The sequence below is a fragment of the Melozone crissalis genome, unplaced genomic scaffold (genome assembly GCF_028551555.1).
Source record: "Melozone crissalis strain CALT ecotype California unplaced genomic scaffold, PUWL_Pcris_2 ptg000082l_1, whole genome shotgun sequence".
Lineage (NCBI taxonomy): Eukaryota > Metazoa > Chordata > Aves > Passeriformes > Passerellidae > Melozone > Melozone crissalis.
In genome coordinates, this window is record NW_026535859.1 from 20,411 (window position 1) to 43,693 (window position 23,283).

Here is a 23,283-nt window from a genome sequence, read left to right on the forward strand (position 1 = left end):
AATGTCCAGCAGAATGGCCAGCAGGATAACCAGGAGGATGGCCAGGAGGACAGACAGCAGGACGTCCAGCAGGACATCCAGCAGGATGGCCAGGAGAATGGCCAGTGGGACATCCAGCAAGATGGCCAGGAGAATGGCCAGCGGGACATCCAGCAGGATGGACAGCTGGATGGCCAGCAGAATGTCCAGCACAGTGGCCGGCAGGATGACCAGGAGGATGGCCAGCAGGATGGTCAGCAGGACAGACAGAAGGATGACCAGCAGGATGGCCAGCAGGATATCCAGCAGAGTGGCCAGCAGAATGTCCAGGAGGATGCCCAGCAGGACAGACAGCAGGATGGCCAGCAGGAAATCCAGAAGGATGGCCAGGAGGATGGCCAGCAGGACAGCCAGCAGGACATCCAGCAGAATGGCCAGCAGGATGTCCAAAGGACATTCAGCAGGGCATTTAGCAGGACGTTCAGCAGGATGTCCAGCAGGATGGCCTGGAGGATGGCCTTGAAGATGGCCAGCAGGATGACCAGCAGGACATCCAGCAGGATGGGCAGGGGGATGCCAGGAGGATGGGCAGCAGGAAGTCCGGAAGAATGGCCAGGATGGCCAGGGGAATGTCCAGCAGAATGGCCAGCAGGACAGACAGCTGGATGTCCAGCTGCATGGCCACCAGGATGTGACAGAGTTTGGACACAGGACATGCCCAGAGCAGAGGGTTGGTGTTGCTGGCAGTGTCGCATTAAATACGGCGTAGTAAAATTTAACACAACTGAATACAATTTAAATTGAAATTTATACAACTCACATTTTATACCATTAAGTACCATTTACTACAACTGACATTTAAACAGATACAGCTTAGAAGTTTATACCTTCAACATTAAATACAATTTAAATTGAAATTCATACAACTTAAAATTAATATAAGTAAATCTAGTTCAATACAATGTAAGCCTTATTTCATGTAACTTAAAGTTTAATGCAAGTAAATACTATTTAACATAATTTAAATTTAAACTGATACAACTTAGTTTTATGCAATTAAATAAAATTTAATAGAATTTATACATATATACTATACATATTTTGAATTAATACAACCTAAAGTTAATGCAACTATATATTGTTCAATAGCATTTAAGGTAATACAACTTAAATTTATACAGCCAAATACAGTTTAATACAAGTTGAAATTCATGCAGCTTTAATACAAGTAAATACAAATGAATGCAATCTGAATTTAAATTGGTACAATTTAAAGTTAATGCAGGTAAATACTGTTTAATATCACTTAAATTTAAAAGGATACAACTTAAGTTTATACAGTTAAATACAGTTTAATGCAATGTAAGTTTAAAGTCAACTTAAAATTACTACAAGTAAATACAAATTAATGCAGTCTGAATTTAAATTCATGCAACCTAAAGTTAATGCAAATAAATGCTACTTAATAGCCTTACATTTAAACTAGTACAAGTTAAATGTTCACAGTTAAATACAATTGACTACAACTTAAATTTAAATTAATACAACTTCAAGTTAACACAATGCAAAATAAGATTAACATCTATCAAACTTGTATCAATAGCTACAAAATACCTACAAAATCAACTTTTTGCAAAAACTATGCGACTTTTCTTTGGCCCTGTGGCCAGGCTTCGTGGGTTGGGAATGAACATGTTTGTATTTTCCAGTCTCAGGTATTTCTGCCTCCTTGGGGTCCAGTTGATGTTTTCCATTCCAGGGATTTGCACGTGTGAGGTCTTTAAGAAATGCTCTTCTCCTTCCCTCAGGAACTCTTCAATCAGTGCCACCTGCAGTTAGAGAGAAATGCTGTCACAAGCAGGTCCATTCCCCTCCATAAAAACTATAAAGCTACTGCAATTAGTTTATTTCCAAACTGATAATCATTAGAAACCAAAATACACAAAGACTCCGCTTGCACAGCTGGTTGGTGCCCGAATTTGTCATTATTTTTGTTTTCTCCATTTCTGTTTGGATTCACTTCCTTCATTGCTGTGGAACAGAGATCTACTCAAGATTCACACCATGGGAGACTCTAAAGACTCCATCTGCCCATTGCATTTTAAGCTGAAATAATTTTAAATTAAAAATCCTGCCCTGCTGAGCTGACAGGCATTGGGTGGAGTGTGGCTTCCTAGGCACAGCACAGAGGAAAGGTGTGGTAGCTGAGATGGAGACAATACAAACAACACACTCCATTTTCAGAAGGCTTCAAAGCCAGTTTTTATTCTAGCATGCATGCTTTTTATTCATTCTTAAAAAATTCCTAAGTTTACTCCTTGGTCAGAAGAGACAAACAAACTTCTTATTGGAATGGAGAGTTGCACGTTTCTCTTATTTATCCTTCTTTTTTCTTTCTTGGTTTCTATGTCCACAACCTTGGTAGGAAATTCAGGCATAAACCTGGATCCTCCCATCAAACTCCTCTCTAGCTCAGAGAAGTGGCTGCAAAACCTCTTCCACAGAAAGGGCTGGGAATTAATCCAGGCATGGCTCCTCTTGTATTCATCCTGGGCTGTCCCTGAGGTGTCCTCAGCCCTGACCTGGGACTGGAGCGGTGCCACAAACTTGGGTTTGGGTCAGTGGAGGGGGAGAGGTGTATTTTTGGGTTGATGTTTGTGAGTTTTGGTGGTTTTGGGTTGGTGTTTTTGGGTTGGTGTTTTTGAGCTTTGGTGGTTTTGAGTTTTGGTGGTTTTGAGTTTTGGTGGTTTTGAGTTGGTGGTTTTGAGTTTTGGTGTTTTTGAATTGATGTTTTTGGCTGTGGCTGCCCCTGGATCCCTGGAAGTGTCCTAGGCCAGGCTGGACCAAACTTGGAGCAACCTGGGATAGTGAAAGGAGTCCCTGCCCATGGCAGGGAGTTGGAACTAAATTATCTTGAAGGTCCCTTCCAACCCAAACCATTCTGTGATTCTATGATTCTAAACTCATGAAAATATACAGTTACAGGCACATTACAACATAAAATATAAAATATAAAATATAAAAAATATACAGTTACACAGGCACATAGCAACATATTCCAGTGTTACAGATGCAGGATTCATGCCTGCATGTGTGTGGTGGGGGATGTTTCTGAGAGAGGCAAGCAGGAAAGTTTATGCACACTTCCATCTGCTGCCCTGGGGTGCTGAGGGCACAGAGAGTCCGGGAGAGAAGCTTTGCCTTCTCCTCCTCCTGCCCATGGAGCTGGCAGGGGGAATCTGTTCAGGGGATGGGATGCACATGGCGCCGTGCATGATGCCATGGGAAGGAGTTTTGTGCTGTGCTGGTGAAACTTTGGTTCCTGTGCTGCCAAGAGATCACTGGCGCAGGAGCAGGGGGAGCTTGGGGCTCTCAGCCTTGTGGGTTGGCTCTGCTGTGATGTGCTCAGCTTAGAGACATGCAGAGGATTAGAGAGAGGACTCCTGGGTTTGAAGAAGTTGAGATAAAAGCCCGGGAAATCATGGACTGGCCAAAAGCATTTGGGGGTGTCAGAAGTCAGGACATCCCTCTGGGTGTCCAGAGTTGCCAGAACCCCTGAGAGGGGGCTCAGAGCCCCTGGCACACAGCCCAGAACACCTGTGGGTTTGATTATGACCCGTGGAGCAAATTACCAGCTTTGTATGAAGACCTGAAAGCCACAGAAGTTTAAGTAGTGTAATAATAAAATTATCACTAGGTGAAAAAGTAGATTTTGGGGTTTTTGGTATGGGGGTTTTGGGGACAAGATGGAGGGACTTGGGTGTGTCCAGCCTTTCTTCTTCTTCTCCATCTCCATCTTCTGCTGTGATGTTGGCACTTTTGGATTGGTTTAGAGTAGAAGCTCACTGTCTAACATAGGTGGTAGGTATTGGAAAGTAGTTGTAAACATGTTACATGTAGTTTTTAGTATACAGAGATAACACTGCCCCAGAGGCAGTCAGTGTGCCTGGAATTGTCCTGCTGGACAGACCTTGGCAGGGCAGGAGAAAAAAATTTATAGATAAGATACAATAAACAACTCTGAGGCTGAGAACTGAAGAGCTCTGACTCATTCTTCGAACGTGTGGACCAAAACAGAGACTTTTCACGTGTCTCAGGGCTGCAATAAACTGCAGCCTCCCGAGATGGGGAGTCTGGGGAAGGCTGATCCCATAGGGCTGACCCATAGGGTCCAGTGCAGGGCTTGGCTCTGTTAACCACAACCACTGAGCCTGCAGGGCTCTTCAGCCAGAGACCAAATTAAAGTGTCTGCACGACTTTCCTGAGCCATTAAAAGTGCCTGTTCTATTCTGGAGGCAGTGCTGGTGTCTACCTTAGCACAAATGGCAGAAAGAGGCAGGAAAACAGATCCCAGGTGCTGGGTGGGATGTGGGGTGAGTCTTTTAGGAGTCAGTCTCATAATCTGAAGGTTGTGATTTCAATCCTCACACAGGGCACCAGCCTGTGGAAACTTCCTTTGTGGATGCCCTGGATGGGGAGACCCCTAAAAAGTTCTGTGCCAGGAATGAGGGATGAACAAGATTTTGGTTTTTTTGGTCTTTATGTTGTTGTTTATTTTTCTCTCATCAAAGGTTTGGTACCTCACTTACATCTCAGACTTAGCGTACAAAGAGAAGGCACCAAAAGTCACAGGACACACAGATTTAAGGGCTTTTAAAGCTATTTTGTCCAATTAACTCTTAGAATGTACTTAATTTCTACTTTTTTACTAATAAGTAATTATTTTTTTGTTCACACAACGTCTGTATTGAGGTTCTTTCTAAACAATCACTTTGTGTTCCCAACTGCAGAAAATAGAGTAGATGAAGAACAAGAAGGAGATCAGACAATGCCCAAAATCCTCTATCCTTTCTGCTATCCACTTCCATACTAAAAACCCAAAACTCTTAAGTTTTTTACCCTTTGATAAACTATACTGTTATCTATTTCACACACTTGTAGATTCCAATTCATCCCAGATCTTGGAAGCTTTCTCCCTGGATGAAGGTTAAAAGTGTTCCCTTGAGGGTCAGGACTTGTCAGGACAGGCAGACAAATATTCCCTGTGCCCTGGGTTCCAACCCAAACAGGACACAGGATTTACAGCAGCTCTGTACAGTGTCTGTGCTGCTGGGGATGCCAGCAGGCAGCAGCAGAGCAATGATGGAATGATGTTCCTGCCTGGAACTTTGTGCGGGAATGATGCTCCTGCCCGGAACTTTGTGTAGGAATGATGTTCCTGCCTGGAACTTTGTGCGGGAATGATGTTCCTGCATGGAACTTTGTGTGGGAATGATGTTCCTGCCCGGAACTTTGTGTAGGAATGATGCTCCTGCCTGGAACTTTGTGTAGGAATGATGTTCCTGCATGGAACTTTGTGCGGGAATGATGTTCCTGCATGGAACTTTGTGTGGGAATGATGTTCCTGCCCGGAACTTTGTGTAGGAATGATGTTCCTGCCTGGAACTTTGTGTAGGAATGATGCTCCTGCCTGGAACTTTGTGCAGGAATGATGTTCCTGCCTGGAACTTTGTGCAGGAATGATGTTCCTGCCTGGAACTTTGTGTAGGAATGATGCTCCTGCCTGGAACTTTGTGCAGGAATGATGTTCCTGCCCGGAACTTTGTGCGGGAATGATGTTCCTGCCTGGAGCTGTGCTTTGGCATGGTCTGCCTGTGCTTTCCATATTTATAGAACAGAATAAATTCTATTTATTATGGAATAAATGTGGGTTCCCCCAGTTAGAGCTGCTCTGGCACATCAGCTGCTGCCATCACTGCAGTTTCTGGTGCAGCACATCAGCTGCACTGGTGCTTGCACAGCAAGGATGCAGCCAGAGCCTCACAGGCCCCACAGACACCCCCCTGGCACCTCCTCTCTCTTCTGCCATTTGAACAGAGCAGACTCAGGGATGTTTCCTGCCCAAGGGGCCCTTTGCTGCAGGCTGTTACCTTCTGTATTTTGGTCCACACACGCTCTCCAGTTTTTCCTGCCAGGATGTCCATGGCATCTGCCATCAGTGACTGCAGCTGTGGCACCAAGATACAATCAGTCAGCGTGGAATTCACTGAGAAATCATTTCTCTGAATACACAAATTAAAGCCTAATTCAAACCCTTGGCACTCTGATGATTTTGTGGCTCATCTTGCACACTGAGCATGGCAAACTCATCTTTGCTCCAGTCCTTGCATTCTTGTGATTTAAAATACTGTGCTGTTGCCTTCCCACAGTCCCCTTCCAGGGCAGTCCTGGCACCCTGCGCCCTTCCCAACCCCTCAAAAATGTTCAGATACTCTTAATTCGGAGACAGGGAGACAAGAGTTGGGTCCAGGGTGTGCTGCCCTTAGCATCAGTGTTGCAGACAACTTTTATGAAAAATCCTTTCCTTACGATTTTTCCTCCTGAGAAGCTGAGAGGCCTCAGGAACAAAATGTAAACATTGATTATCGGCTGCTGTGGAGTGCAACAGATGGATCTTTGGTTGGCCCATGTTGGATGTTCGTAATTAATGGCCAATCAAAGTGAGCTGGCTCGCACAGAGAGCCGAGCCACAAGCCTTTGTTATCATTTTTTGCTATTCTATTCTTAGCCAGCCTTCTGATGAAATCCTTTCTTCTATTCTGTCAGTATAGTTTTAGTATAATATATATAATGAAATAATAAATCAAGCCTTCTGAAACATAAAGTCAGATCCTCGTCTCTTCCCTCATCCTAAAACCCCTCTGAACACCACCACACATCAGTGTTTAGGAACAAACTGAGGAAAAATAGGTACTTGAGAGCTGTGCTATTGCTGCACTCTACACAATTCTCTTCCAAAGTGCTGGGTTGAGTTAAAGGGAATGCCAACAGAAGTTTTTGGTGTCTCTTCACAAGGGTTTTACACAAGGAATTAAGATCTAGCACTATAGGTGTCAGCATTCCTGGGGTGTGCTCGAGGCACAGGGCTCAGCCAGAGGTGTCCCTTCAGGGGACGAGGAGAGGCACCAGCTGCCCACTGATGCACACAAGCAGGAGATGTTTCCCCCTCCTCTTTTCTCCCCAACCCCCTGGACACCATCACTCTTGGCTGCAGCAATCCTCCCAGTGCTGGATGTGGAGCTGGGCTGGGTCAGGGCCCAGGCTGTGCTTCTCAGCAGCCCCAGGGATTCTCCACCAACCTGGGGCACCTCTGCAGCAAGCCTGACCAGGAGCAGGCAGGCAGGTTTGTTCTGAGGCAGGGAGCTTGCGGGGCTGGGACCCAGCACAGAAAATCAGTTTTCCCTCCTTTCCCCCTCCCCTGATTCAGGCTGGTTTTGCTGCAGGTGTCCTCTGAGGTCAGATGTGTCAAGGCAGCAAGAGTTGAATCATTGCAGTAATTTTTCCAGACTGATCTGGGGAGGTTTTGGGGCAGAAAAGGGATTTTCAATAGGTATTGACAGGTGAGGCCTGGTGGTTCTGTGACCAGATCAGCTCCTCCTCTGTCAAAGCACTGAAGGAGGATTTGAGAACTCTTTTAGATCCCCACATTGGATGAAGGATTCCAGAGCACAGGGTGTGTTGGACTAAACTCTTTTCTGACCCAAAGATGGGGCAACTGAGAGGCCTTTTAAAAACCTTTATTCTAATTTTTCTATGTAAACCTTCTATCAAACTTCAAGAATTCTCTACAAATCCATTTCCCACAAGGGTGGAAGTACAGAACTCTGCCCTGGCCCTTCCTGCTCTGTCTCCCAGCCTCCAAAACAAGTGTTGGAAATCAAAACCTACCAGCTCGTCATCCTCCTGGGAGATTCTCTGCAGGTAGGGAGCAGTGGCCAGCTCAGCCATGGCCTGGGCCATCACCTGGGCCTGCTCCTCCCCTCTCTGCAGGTGGCTGAGCAGGCTGGCATGGTGGAACTGCTCAATGGCCCGGGCACAGGGGCCACGCTCGTCCTGTGGGGCCAGGGAAGGAGAGGAGGTGAGAGGAGAGGCACAGGGAGCACCCTGATCCCCTCGGGGTCCTGTGCCTCCAGGCTTCTCCTCAGTGTTTGTGCTGCTCCTGCTCTCAGCACCTCTCAGCCCTGCTCCTGGGACAGGCTCCAGAGAGGCAGCAAGGGCTGGGAAAATAAAGATGTCATGATGGATGGGAAGGGGACACAGCAGATAACAAACACAAACAGTTTTCTCCTTTGGAACTGGCTTTTCCATCAGCCCCTCCATTGAACATTGCCTGCCTTTCCTGGGTGGCCTCTCCAGCCTCAGCCCATGGTTTGGGTGCCAGCCCATGGTTTGAAAGACAGACCCTGGAGGAACTGAAGCCTGCAGGGGTGGTCTCTGACCACCAGGCAGCCAGGAACGTGGCACACTTGAAGCATGTTCCAGCTTTCCCAGCTTAGCCAGATCCATGTGTGTATAAATAATGTAATGAACTTCAGGCTGGGTGGCTGCAAAACCAAGGGGGCAGAATTGACTTCTCTGAAGTGTTGCCATGGTTTGGTCAGCTTGGCTTTGGCACTGAGCTGGTTTGGTCAGAACCAGCCTGAGCAGAACAAGGAGCTGGATTGCAGATGAGGAAGAGAGCAGCAGAAAGAAATGTTTGTTCTGTTAAACCCCAAAGATATTATTTTTTCCTCTCCAAGTAAGTTGTAAGGCTTGAGTCTGTAGCTGAAGTTTGGCCATTTTAAAGTTAGCTTAGGTGTGATGGAAATAAGATGGAATCATGTTTGCAGCTTGGAGACAATTGTGGAATACTTGAAAAGAAACAAAAGTGGCCCAGTCTCAGTCAGGGCCATACAGAGAGGTCAGTGCCCAGCAGCAGAGCAGCTCTGGCTCCCAGGCAGAACTGGCACTGACTGCCCTCTGCTCCTTGGGGCAGAGGTTCCATCTTGCTGGGATCACTGAATGCTCTGAAAACTGAAGGGAAAGGGAATAAATTTCCCCTGACAATGGACATGGACATGGCAGCTGTTTTTTTCCTACCCAGTGACTCTCTTTTCTCTCCTGGGACTTTCCTGCTCTCCCTGGCAGCTCTCACAGCGATCCCTGGGGCTGGTTATGAGCCCACAGGCCCCCAGTTCAGCCCAGTTCAGCCCAGTTCCCTGTCCTTGCTGCCCTGGAGGTGGCCCTTGCCTAAATTTGCATTTTGTATACAATAAACAGCATTTTGTATACAATAAACTGATGTTTGGATACAGTAAAGGCTGCTGCCTTACGGGGTGCTGGGATTTCACCTGGGTTTTCTGGGAGTGCACTTGGGTTTCAGCAAGAATATTTGAACTTCAGAGGGGAGGTGTAGAGCTGATAGGAAATGCTGCTGTGTGGGAACAGTGTAAATTCCTGCAGTGGGGACTGTAGCAGCTCTCTGCTCTCATCTCTGACAGGATGAGTTTCTTTTCCCTGTGTCCTGAAAACCAAATCTCTCTGCTTATCTCTGCTGGAACTGTGTGCTCCTGTTGCTCCAAATTCATTTACAGAAGAGGGGAGTCATGGGCAGTGCAAAACCTGCCTGATTTCAAAGATTTTTCTCTTTCTGTTACTCTTTTGAGACTGCAGTAGTTGCAGTAGAGGAATCTCACTTCCAAAAGCAAAGAGAGAATTGGGGGGGGGGGGGATCAAAAAATTTTTTAAAATTGCAGTTTTTCCGGGGCTTTCAGAAAGACCAGGATTTTGTTGTGTTTCCAGTATCCAACCCACACTCTGTTTGTAGTTGTGGCTTTGAAGGGAATGCCCCCAGCAGGAACAGATTCCCAAATCTCCCAAAGCTGCCACTTTCATGACTCTGCACATCAGGAGCTGAAAACTGAAGGAGCAGGAAAACTGAAAAGCAACTTTAAGCTTAAACTGTACCATAGTAACTCATGTGATTGGAGAGTTTTGGTCATCCAGAGCCAAGAGCAAAGGGCTTCAGGGAAGCCCTGCAGAGAAGCAGCTGTGTGTTTCCTCAGGGCTGTCTGCCCTCCATCCACCTCATTTCCCTCAGGCCAGTGGGGTATTGGCACTGACATGTTTTATGAAAATCCTTTCACTAGGATTTTTCTCCTGAGGAGCTGAGAAGCCTCAGAAAAAAAAAAGTAAACAATAACTATGTGATGGCTGTGGGATGTGGTTTGGAGGTTGCTTACCAACAGGTGCATCTTTGTGAATTGTTTTTAATTAATGGCCAATGGCAGCCAGCTGTGCCAGACTCTCTGGGTCTGTCACGAGATTTTATTATTCCTTTCCTTTCTAGCCTTCTGATGTCTCCTTGCTCTTTCTTTAGCATAGTTTTAGTATATAATTTTATTTTCATAGAAGAATATTAATAATATTTAATACAATATACTATAATAAAATAATATAATATATTAATATATTATAGTATCATACATTAATTATTACATACAATCAATATATATTATACCATTGTATATTAATAATAACATGAAATTATTATACAGTAATTAATATATTATTATATTTTATATTAATAATACTTTAATATATTAATTATTGTTAATTATACTATATTATCATAAATATATATATAATTAATATATCACCTACTAAATATATTTATTATTAATTATACTATATTATAATGTATTAATTATAATATATAATCAACATTATATCACATATTAATTATGATATATAATTAATATATTAATATATCATATATTTATACTACTATAATAAAATAATATAATATATTAATATATTAATGATATTAATAATTTATTATAATTATACAATGCTATATTAATTATAATAGAATGTATAATATAGTAATATAGTATTAATATAATATAGTATTATATTATATTATATTATATTATATTATATTATATTATATTATATTATATTAATAAATCTGCCTTCTGAAACATGGAGTCAAGATTCTCATCTCTTCCCTCGTCCTGGGGACCCACAAACACCACCACAGTCAATAAAGATGGGATAAAATTGCATGCAGAGGGACTTTCAGGAAGCTGTGGCTGCTGTTACAGACCACAGTTAGGTCCTTTTCATTTGGACTCCTTTTCAAAAGAGTCTGAACCCAGCAGACCCGTGTTCTAATTGACAGAGCGTTTCTGGACACTGCAGGAGCAGGAGCAGCAGGAATTACCCCCAAAGCACATCCCAGACACCACACACCCCATCCCAGCAGGGAATGGGATCCTCACCTTTATCTTGGAGCTTCCTATAAAAGCCATGGCTGCCATGATCCTTTTCCCAGTGTTCTGCCAAAATGTTTCTGCCTCTTCCTCCATGCTGGGACTGAAAGTTGTTTTCTGGCCTGGGAAGTGAAATCACAGAGCCACAGAGGCTGTGCTTATTCATCTCCATCTTTTAGGGGATCTGGCAGGATGTTGGGTGAACTGGGGGAGGAATGAAGGGGATGGGAAGATCTGCCTGGGCTGTCAGGGCTGGAAATGGGTCCCGAGACACCCCTTCCCCCACATTTAGTAAGGATTTTGGGGATCACCCCCAAGCCAGACCAGTTCTTGAGCAACTTGGCGCACCTGGAAAGACTGGCAGGTTTTGAGTTACAAACTTCTCCACCGTTTTCCCAATCTCTTTGTTTCTGAAGCCCAGAGTCAGTAAGTACTGCTGCCCAGGATGAGACTCAGCCTTCTCTGGCAACAGGTGAATTCCATGAGGATCTGCACAGGGAAAGGAAAATAATTCCCACTGTCATATTTCTTTTCAACTGTAAGAGAAGTTCCTTTTTTGGAGAAAAATATGAGAAGTCTAAGGGGTGAAATAGTCTCCAGAAACCTTCCTAAAACTCAGACAACAAAGCCAACACATCCAGCCCTCACTGGGCTTTGAATCTTAGGGCTCTGCAGCCTTTTGCATCAACAGCTTCAATTTTGCTGATGCCTGAGATGAAGCATCTTCTGCCCAATTCCCCACAGTGCTGTGGAAGTGTCTGAAGGCCAAGCAGCCCAAACTCTTCAATTCTCTCCAACTCTTCTGAATTCAGCTGCACAAACACAGGGCACAGTGCTTGAGGGCAGCTGAAACCTGCTGTCACCTGTAAATATGTGCTGCACATAATCTGGGTGCTTCTCTGCAAAGGCTTTGGTGGCCTCCTTTATCTTGTCAGCCTTGTCCTCTTTCTCAAAAGGTGTGTACAGAACAGAAAAAGAGACTTCTCCACTGAGGGCTTCTTGAGTCATAGCCTGAAAAAGGGCAGAGAAATGATAAATTTCATGTTGGGTAGAGGCTGTTTAAAAAAACCCAAACTAAACAACTCAGTGGTTTGGAAGGATACTCCAGGAGCAGTTGGGCAGCACGCTCAGGCACAGGGAATGGCCCCGTGCAGGAGCTGGGCTCAGCCATCCTTGGGAGCCCTCCCTGCTGGGAAGGATGAAAATTCAACAGGAAAATCTCACAGATTTGTGTGCTTGGCAGAATGATCTCTGAATGCGGAACTTGAGAATGGAATAGAGATGGAAGCAAGTTTTGATATAGAAGAACAACAGATGTGTAAATTGAGGTTTGCTGAGCCAGTCTTGCTGCACAAGTAAGAAAGCCAAGGTTATGTTGAGTTGGGAAGAGGTTTTGTGACTTAGAGCAAAGGATAAGCTGAGCACAAACAAAAGGAGGTTTTTGCCAAGCAGAAAGGCACCACAGGCAAACAAACATGCTGGTGGGGCATGTAGAAAAAAGGTCTCAGAATTTTCCACTGCAAGAAAACTGAAAAGCAGCTTTAAGCTTTTATCCTACTAACTCATGTGATTGGATAGAATTAACCATAACATGGTAATGACAGTAGGTATGATAAGTTACAGGTAAAAGTAAAGGGATAGATTGTTTGTTAGGTACTGAGATGCTCAGCAAAGAAGAGTATATAATGCAATGTAAGCAAAACTGAAGGGTCTGCAGGCTCGTGTGCAGCTGGAGCTGACAGCTGTAGGCACAGCTCTGTCACCCACGACCCTGGACTGCTGTAACCTCTTGGATACAATAAACTGCATTTTGCATACAATAAACAGCATATACAAAATGCAGTTTTGCAAAAGAAACTTCATTTTGTATACAATAAACTGCATTTTGTATACAATGAACTGCAGTTTGTTCACAATCAACTCTGTTTTGTATACAATAAATATCAGTTTGTACACAATAAACTGAAGTTTGTATACAATAAACTGATGTTTGCATACAATAAACTGCATTTTGCACACAATAATAACCTGTAGTTTGTATAAAATAAATAGCATTTTGTACACAATAAACAACATTTTGTATACAATAAACTGTCTTGTATACAACAAATAGCAGTTTATATACAATAAACTGCATTTTATATACAATAAACTGCAGTTTATATACAATAAGCAGCATTTTGTATACAACAAGCAGCATTGTGTAGACAATAAACTGCAGTTTATATACAATAAACAGCACTTGGTACAAAATAAATGGCATTTTTTATACAATAAACTGCATATACAAAATGCAGTTTTGCAAAAGAAACTTCATTTCATATACAATAAACAGCACTTGGTATACAATAAATGGCATTTTGTATACAATAAAATGCATTTTGTGTATAATAAATGGCATTTTGTACGCAATAAACTGCATATACAAAATGCGTTTTTGCAAAAGAAACTTCATTTTGTATACAATATACAGCATTTAGTATACAATAAACTGCATTTTGTATACAATAAATGACATTTTCTATACATTAAGTAGCATTTTGCATACAATAAACGGCATTTTGTATAAAATAAACTGCAGTTTGTATACAATAAACTGTATTGTGTATACAATAAATTTGTGTTTGTATACAATAAAGGGCATTTGGTACACACTTAACTGCATTTTGTATACAATAAACTGCATTTTGTATACAATAAACTGCATATACAAAATGCAGTTTTGCAAAAGAAACTTCATTTCATATACAATAAACAGCATTTAGTGTACAATAAACAGCATTTTGTATGCAATAAAATGCATTTTGTGTATAATAAATGGCATTTTGTACGCAATAAACTGCATATACAAAATGCGTTTTTGCAAAAGAAACTTCATTTTGTATAAAATAAACTGCATTTTATATACAATGAACTGCAGTTTGTACACAATCAATCTGTTTTGTATACAATAAATATCAGTTTGTATACAATAAACTGCATTTTGTATACAATAAGCAGCATTTGGTATACAATAAACTGCAGTTTGTATACCATAAACTGCATTTTGTATACAGTAAACTGCATTTTGTATACAATAAATGGCAACTTGCATACAATAAATGGCATTTTGTATACAATAAACTGCATATACGAAATGCAGTTTTGCAAAAGAAACTTCGTTTTGTATACAATAAACAGCATTTTATATACAATGAACTGCATTTTGTATACAATAAGCAGCAGTTTGTATACAATAAGCAGCAGTTCATATACCATAAATTGCAGTTTGTATACAATAAACTGCATTTTGTATGCAATAAGCTGCAGTTTGTATACAGTAAACTGTAGTTTGTATACAATAAATAGCATTTTGTACACAATACACAACATTTTGTATACAATAAACTCTTTTTTGTATACAATAAACTGCATTTTGTATACAATAAACTGCAGTTTGTATACAATAAGCAGCATTTTGTATACGACAAGCAGCACTGTGTAGACAATAAACTGAAGTTTGTACACATTGAACAGCACTTGGTATACAATAAACTGCAGTTTGTGTACAATAAACAGTGCTTCGTATACAATAAGCAGCATTGTGTGTTCAATAAACTGCATTTTGCAAACAACAGCTGCATTTTGTAACAATAAATTGCATTTTGTATACAATAAGCAGCAGTTTGTTGAAGTTTGTACACATTGAACAGCACTCGGTATACAATAAACTGCATTTTGCATACAATAAGCAACATTTTGTACACAATAAGCAGCATTTTGCATACAATAAACATAATTTTGTATACAATAAACAGCATTTTGTACACAATAAGCAGCATTTTGAGGAGCCCCTTGGACTCCCACACCTCCTCTCACGTCTCTCCCACCTCCTCCCGCCCCGGCGTGTCTCCCCGGGCCGTACCTGCCAGTAGAGCTGCAGGAGGTCGCTGGTGTCCGGCGCCGCGCCCTCGGCCAGCACGTACAGACACTGCGCCACCATGGCGCTCCTGGGGACACAGTGTTGGAATGAGAGCTTGGCTAGGCCAATGTTCAAGCAGCAATCAATTTATTAATTAATATGGTAAAGTATGAGCAGTACAGCGCTGGGTACGGTGGGGGAAGTTTTCCCTCCAGCTGCACACCGATAGTTGATGGTTACAGGTATTTATGGGGGTACTCATCAGCTTTCTCAGCAGTTTCTATTTCCAATTTTTACTCACCAGCAGTTTCTATTCCAAATTTTTACATCACAATTCTATACACTATTGTGATTTAGTTTTTTTTATGTTTTTTGCTATTTTTATAACCATTTTTTTTAAGGAAAATTAATCCACAAACACCAGAGGTTTATGTTTCAAAAGGAGACAGAGGAGTCCTTTCTGGCTTTATTCCAATAAAGGGAGAGGCCATGGGGCATTCCCCTGGGATGTCACCAATTTTTGGAGGATGCAGCCTCCTTTTTATCCCAATTTCCCTTCTGTCTTTCCCCATTGGCTGAGGTACTTGAGAGGTTCAGACTTCCCAAAACACCTGATACCAAAGATTTCTCTCTAATGTATAACCCTCCCTTTTAATTTTTAATTCTTACTGAATTTAGAGATTTTTCTTCCCCATTGTTTCTTTCATCTTTCAATGTCTAATTTCATTTATCAGCAAACCTAAAGTTTATTTGTAAAGCAAAATATCCTTTTTCCATTCATCCATCATTGGAATCCTTCACGTTGTTTCTTTTATCTCCCAGTGCTAGTTTTATCTACCACCAGATCCACAGCTTGTTTGTAAAGTCAAATCCACTATTCCTCTCAATTTGATTACTATTAAACTTTTAAAATTTTAAAAATAAGTGGTGTTTTTCACGCAGGGAAGGGGCTCTGCGGCCAGGCTGGAAGGAGGTCCTGTTCAAAGAGTGCCAGGTGAGCTTTACACCAAAGCTTACACAAAACTCCCAGTCCTTGCCAGCCTTGAGACAAGCATCAGCAAACACATTTTTAGCTCCCTGAACTCCCTGCCAGCCCCAGATGTCATTTAGGGCCACAGCTGGGATTTTTCACATTACAGCAACTGGGAGCACTGGAGCTCTGCTGCCCCTGAGGTCACACACACACACAAAGCAAGGATTTGGGCAAAGCCTGGAGGATGTCCCTGCTGGGAGCTGTGGGAAGGGATGCACAGGAGCTCTCTGGAAGCAGAAATACCTGGCAGCCTCCGAGTATCTGTGCAGGCACCGAAAGCAGGCGGCTTGGCGCAGGTGGTTGCAGAAGTGAGAGGGGTTCTGGATGATGCTCCTTGGGGAGAGAACAGGCATGGACAAGGTTAGCCTGGCATTTCTTGCACCACTAAAGCTCCTAAGAATCAAGTGGTGCCTGAGGCAGGCTCCAAATGCACTTCTGCTCTATAACTCAGCGCTACATCTCAAATGCCAGGTGAACTCTCGGTCTCTGCCTCCCTCCCCCTCTCTCTCCAGCTGTGATTGATGAAGAGAACATTACTAAAAATATTACTTAAAGGTTCTTTTCGTTGTGGTTTCTCTCCCTCTCTCTCCAGCTTTGATCAGTGAAGAAAACATTACTAAAAATATTACTTAAAGGTTCATTTCATTGTGGATTTATCCTAAATGCAATTTCATTAGGGGTTTGTGTATTGCTCTAGAAAAAACGCTCCAGGGATAATATTTTCTCTTGCCTTTGGCATTTAGGAATCATGAGCAACACTGCCACAGCACAAGTTCTTGTTAACCCCAGGCTGCCCAAACAGGAGCAGCAGGTGTCTGGCCCATTTCCCTGGAAGCACTGAGCACCTGGAATGTATCACAAGGTGAACCTAAGATAGTTTTAAATATTAATAATTTTAATATTTTAAAAATGAATATTTTAATACTTTCTGTACAAGGCATAGGTGCAGCGTGGGTGAACCCTGGTCTGTGTGTCAGACCCTTCAAGAGATGCCGTTAGTCCAACTTAAACATCAACTCCACCTGTGTGTTCTCTTGATTCCTCTTTTCTCACTCATTCATTCCTAGCCTTGGTTTCAGTTTGGATTTCAGTGTGAGCAGTGAATCCAACCCCTGTTTTCCCTTACCTGTGGGAGTGATGCAGAGCAAGGCCAGGCTGCCCCAGTTTCAAGTAGCAGATGACGAGCTTTGACTCGATCCAACTGGCGAGCCTGGAAATATCATCTGGGGAGGACTTCAAGGGATCCTCTAGAGCAAAGCCTTTGCTGCAAAGCTGCACATGAAACAAAACCATGATTTCCAAATATCAGAATACACCATTTTCTGGGTGGAAGCACTTTGGGGGGAGAAAACTGAGGTCTAACAGGCTTGGGCTTTAACTAAAGTCAGCATTACAAAAGCCAGTACAGAGGACAGAAGGGTCTTTCAGGGATTCTCTGTGTTTTTGGTTTTTGAGAGCTGGATTTAAGGGCTGCTGAGGAGGGCCAGCCCTGCAATTCTGTGATGTCCCAATCGATCTGTCCACAATCCCAGGGATGAATTCCCTCATCCATTTTCCTGGTATGTCTGTTCGCCAACCTTTCCTCTCAGGAGGAGACAAGTCCTCCTTTCTTCTTAAGTGACCCGTGGTGCTGTTCCTACCACAGCTCATTTCAGAATATAGGGGGCAAAAAAGCACTTAAAAAGGATGACACTTTATCATTTTACTCACTGACTGCTATAATATTTATGGCTTTTAAAAATTACTTCAGTATTGTAGAAAAAAAAAGAAGGAATAGGATATTGACTTGTGAACTGGAAAGCCCTAATATTTGACAAATGCTTTTGAATGAAGTTTGGCAGAGCAGTGCTAAAAAAAGTGCAGTCCCTTTCTCAGAGTTTGAAGAAGCTGAAGGTATTGGAGTCAGGGTGGAGAGAAAGCATTAGCTGGGGCAGAGTGAAAACTCCCCAGTTATTGAGAGGGCATTTGTTGCTGATAGAGCTAAGATTAAAGAAGGAGCATTTTTTTTCCCTGTATGGGATTTCAATATCCTCCACACATCAATACAGTTAAGAACTTGGAGAAAAGTACAAAATTACCTGACATTCTTTGGTTCAGCCCAACACTTCCCCCCTCCTGTGGTTTATTTCCAACTCCCAATTCTCAGATTTCGGGCGAAATCACATCTCAGCATTTCTCTCCAACCCTGGGCACTCCAGGTTGGTGCCCCTGGTTCCCTTTGCCATTCCTGCCCCCGGGAGTGCCCTGGCTTTGCTGCAGGGGTCCCAGCTGCCCTGGGCTCACAGCCCTTTAGCTCCATACCTCCAGAGCCGTGGAGAACTTGGCAGCGGCCGCGGCGAAATCGCGCTGGCGGCACCGAGCGCTGCCGTCCCGCAGGGCCGCCCGCAGCCCCGCTCCAGCACGGTGCCACCGGCTGTCCCCAGGGCCCTGGGCAGGAGCCTGAGCCTCTGCTGCTGCTGGCCCTGCTGGTGGCATCACTGGTGGCCCTGCTGGTGGCCCTGCTGCCGGTGGCACCGCCGGTGGCCTTGCTGGTGGCACCGTTGGTGGCACTGCCGGCGCCACCGGCTCGCCAGACTCGAGCTCGGTGTCCACCTCATCGGCGCAGATCAACTCTGCTTCTATTTCCCAGAGTCTGGAGAGAGGGATGAGGAGTGGAGGGCTGGGCAATGTCCCCGTGCTGCTCTCTGCTGCTGCTGTTTCTGCTTTTGTCCCCGACACGTTGCCATGGGTTCCTGCTTTCCGCTTACGGCTCGCTCTGTCTGCGCCGCCCTGGGGTCGTTCTTGGGCTTCTTTTGGCTCCTGCCACGCCTGTAAGAGAGGGAGGGGAAGGTGAGGGGAGAATCGCGGGATAAAGTCATTTCAGAGAATCCCGGAATGGTTTGGGTTGGAAGGGACCTTAAAGGTCTCATTTCAGCTCTTTGCCATGGGCAGGGACACCTCCTGCTATCCCAGGCTGCTCCAAGCCTGTCCCACCTGGCCTTGGGCACTGCCAGGGATCCAGGGGCAGCCACAGCTGCTCTGGGCACCCTCACAGCCAAGAGTTTCTTCCTTATGTCCAATCTAAATCTCTTTCTGCTTAAAGCCATTCCCCCTTGTGCTTGTCACAGCTTGCCTCTGCAAAATGTCCCAGGAGAGCTTTGTTTTGTTCCTAGAAGTGATTTCTGACAACGCTTTACCATGGATTTTAGCACCGAACAAAATGACATCAAGGGGAAATATTTTGAAATTAGTTGCCTTCCATTGTTTTAACTTTACTGGATGCATTGGGATAAATAGGTTTGGAACATATTATTAAATTAAATTGGATGAAGAAAAGAAAACAGAATGATACAAAATGCAAGTATCTGGGGAAAAATTGTCTGTTCATAGTCTGGAGTGGAGATCTGATCTTCCATCTCTGCTTTATCTTGCTAAGAGCAGGGCAGGTATTCTGCCCTATTCCAAAGTACCATCTGAGGTGCCATTTTTGATCCCAGCAAGAATGGGTGTTCATTCATGGACAACCAATTTCAGAATCTGCTTAAACATGGGAAATCTATTTCTACACTGAGCACTTTGCTTGTGCTCAGGACACGTATTACTGTGATTAAAATGAAATTAAGTAACACATGAGAGATCAGGTTCCTGTTCTATTTGTTCATGTTCACCACCAAAGATGTTCTTAAACTGATGGAGCAGAGGGAAGAAGTCTCTTTTGGGCTAAAATGGGGATCCAGGAATCAGGCACAGAGAAATGAACCCCACTCAGGGGCTCTCAGGAGAGCCATGGCCCAGCAGCTTCTCCCTTGCAGGGCTCTTGCAGTTCTCCTCCCCTCAGGGAATTCCCATTTCACAAGGTCCTGAGCCAGCTCAGCACAGCTGGACTCACCTCAGGGGCTCTTGAGGAAGGTTCCTGTTGCGGAAACATCTGGGCAGGGAGCTGCTGGCTCAGTCCAAGCTCCTGGAAGAACACAGGGATGAGCACACTCAGGTTTGCATTGCTGTCCCTGAGGATGTTGTTTTCTCTCAATGTTTTCCCAGCCTATCCCAGCTCAGGAATTCCAGCTCAGCTCTTCCTCCCCTGCTTGGGAATCCTTTCAGCCCTGGCCTTTGAAAATGGAGCAAACACAACCTGCTGGAAGAGGCCTTACTTGATGAGAACACCAGAAGGGAAGTTGTTCTGAGCCCTTTTCCGCCTGGCCTTGAACACTTCAGGGCAACCTCTGTTTGCTGTGGGCAACCTGTGCCAGGGTCTCTCCACCCTTCTCACCATTCCTCCCTGGAAAGGGAGGAATTTCTTCCCAAGATCCAGCTGAACCCTGCCCTTTGTCAGCTGGAGGCCATTCCCCCTTGTGCTGTCCCTGCAGGCCCTTGTCCAAAGTCCCTCCCCAGCTCTCCCTGAGTCCCTCCAGGGGCTGGCAGAAGCTCTGAGGTTTCTCCTGAGCCTTCTTCAGGCAGAGGGGTCCCATCTCTCACAGCCTTTCCCATAGCAGAAATGCTGCAGCCCCCCCAGCACCCTCTGATTCCTCCTGTGGCTCCTCTGGGCCACAAGGAATCATCTGGGAGGGGACTGGGAGAAACCCATGGTGGTGTCTGGGCAGTGCTGGGGCTGGGCTGTGAACTGGGGTGCTGGGAAGGCAGGGAAAAGCTGCTCCCTCCTTAGTGCCTGCAGGGATGGGAGATGTGGGTGTGCCCTGCCATGGCCAGCAGCCCCAGTTCCCTGGCATGGCCAGGAGTCTCAGTTCCCTGGCATGGCCAGGAGCCCCATTTCCCTGGCATGGCCAGGAGTCTCAGTTCCCTGGCATGGCAGCCCCAATTCCCTGGCATGGCAGCCCCATTTCCCTGGCATGGCAGCCCCAATTCCCTGGCATGGCAGCCCCAATTCCCTGGCATGGCCTGTCCCCAGGGCCAGCACCAAAGCTGCCACCAGCTCCAGAACAGCCCCCTCGGAATGCCCTGGTGTTCCCAAAGGGATCCATTCCCCATGGGACATTCCAGGCCTCCCCAGGCCCCTCTGGGCCCGGCACAGGGGGAGCTGCCCCTTCCCCACTCACCTGCCAGGGCTCCATCGGCCGTTCTGGCAGTTGCTGGGCTCCAGTTCCACATCCAGGGCAGTTGGAGAGCCCTGCCCTGCCCAGCTGCCCCTGCCCCAGCCCAGCTGCCCCCCAGCCCTTCCCCAGCCCTGGGGCACACCGGGCACCGCTCCTGCCCTGCTGGCAAGGTGGGGATGGCTCCAGGCCAGCCCCACTGAGGGCACCCGGGAGCTTCCAAACCAATCCCTCCTTCCCCTCCTGGGGCTCACCTGCAGCTGGGCTGGGCTTGTGCTACAAATGGCCACAAAGATGATTTGGGAGCAGCAGCTGTCGCTGTGCAGGCAGGGGATGGTGCTGAAGGGATGTGAGCCAGCTCCGAACACATCTCTGCCATTGTGGGCCCAGAGCTGCTGAACACAGCTCTGCCAAAGCTAAACCCAGGATTTGGGGCAGGGGCTTGGAAAAACAAACTCAGAACCGGCAACAGCTCTCATCTGGTGTCTGGCTGGTCCAGCTCTCATCGGGTCTCTTCTGGTTGTCCAGAATTAGATTTAAGGTTTTTTTAGATTTTCATGTGAAAGGGCATTTCAATGTGTTCTTTCTGCAATTATTGCAGGCAAAGTCACTAATTTTATTTATGCTTTACTTTCATGCCTGGGAGTATCTGACTTTAGTGAAAGTCATTTTTAAATGCATCTCAAAACTTAAATAACTCAAAGCATCTTTCTTCCCAGCAAGAATACAATAGGTTTTTGGTGCAATCTGCTTTACAAAAATGGAGGATGACCATGAAAAATATCTTAGAAAATACGGATTTGTGTGTTTGTTCTTATTCTGAATGACCAGCTTGACAAACCCTGCTGTGGTTTGCTGGAGAAACTCAAGTCAGATTTCTTTTGTACCTCTGAACTTGCAGGATGATTTGATGGTTTTTTTCAGGAGCCTCATGACAGTAAAGAAAACTGAGGTTTGTCTTTTTGAGGTTGTCTTTTATTTTTTATTTATTTTTATTTTTCAAGACACTTAAATCTTGCACTTTATTAATAGCAGCTACAGTGAAATTAAAGTAAATGCTTCAGTGCAATGGAGAAGTTATAATTCTGGCAGCTGCTTGCCCTGCCCTGTTCTGTGTCATTGCTTTCTGTGAAGCCTCTGCTGCTGGGGTCCCTCTTTCACTGGTTTTGGAAATCTGATGGAATTGCTCACATGTTAGAGAGAGAGGGTTCATTCCAATTAAATTTATTTCCTGAGCTCTTCTAGGCCAAGTGCTTGAAGCTTGTTGTGAGAAATTATGCTCAGTTTCAAAACTTTAAAAGGTTTATTGAGACCTTATCAAAAACCAACAGAAGACTGAATAAAGAAAATAATACAGCACCAAGAGCAAAGGATTCAATCTCCATCTGCTCATCTACAAAAATGGATGTTCCGTCCTTTATACCTCTACCCCCTCTTAACATAAATTTAATATTTGCTCTTAAATTATGAGAACAAACCATCTCATTACTCATCTACAGCATCGTTTTCTAACATTGACTATTTCAGCTTCTGTTAATACTTGTGATTTTATAACAGAATGTTCTTGGGTGGGATTTTGCAAGATTCTGTCATCAGCTTTCTGTTTTGTTCTTGGATTTCTTAGTGCTGGGTCAAAACTGAATGCAGCATTTTGGGAGGGAAGCTGTCAGCCTCAGTGGGGCTGGGACCCGTGGGGCTCTGAGGGGTTCCTGGTGTGAGAATCCCCAATCACTTGTGTTAAAATTTTAAAAGTTTAATAGTAATAAAATGGCTATAAAAATAGTAATACAAATTAAGCCAATAAGAACTTGGACAAGCGGAGTTAGGACAATAAAGGACAATAAAAAGCAAAGAATTACCAATGTTTGGATGCTTTCCTCTTGAAAGCATGGCATGCTAACAAAGCATTAACCCTTAAAAGCAACAGCCTGTTGCATATTCATATATCTCAGACATGATGCAAACATTCCTTTCAAACTAGGGATTTTTCTGTTTATTGTCAACTTCTCCCATCTTATAAAGCATAGTTTGGCTCCGTGGAGTCTGAAAGGAGATAGAAGAAGTCTGGTTCTTCCTGATAAGTAGACAATAATTCTTCTCTTTGGGATTTTAGTGTCTTGTTGCTGTTATTTCTGTGCAAAGAATTTCTTTATTATCTTATCCACTCTTTGAGCCAGTTAAAAGTATCTTACATGGCGTGGTTTCTATTTTAATATTATGTTGTAGCCTAAAACTATATTTATTACACTA

The 23,283-nt window shown here is 44.2% G+C and overlaps 1 protein-coding gene across 1 annotated transcript; it reads right to left on the reverse strand.

Moving 5' to 3' along the window:
• Positions 1-1,601: 1,601 nt before the first annotated feature.
• Positions 1,602-20,258, reverse strand: SPATA16 (spermatogenesis associated 16). Its single transcript, XM_054290624.1, is given in 14 exon segments — positions 1,602-1,808; positions 5,910-5,987; positions 7,708-7,872; positions 11,082-11,194; positions 11,421-11,561; positions 11,936-12,083; positions 14,977-15,061; positions 16,250-16,339; positions 17,133-17,278; positions 18,308-18,464; positions 18,555-18,805; positions 19,875-19,951; positions 20,133-20,198; positions 20,201-20,258. Coding segments are annotated over 14 exon segments (1,782 nt in total).
• Positions 20,259-23,283: the final 3,025 nt, after the last annotated feature.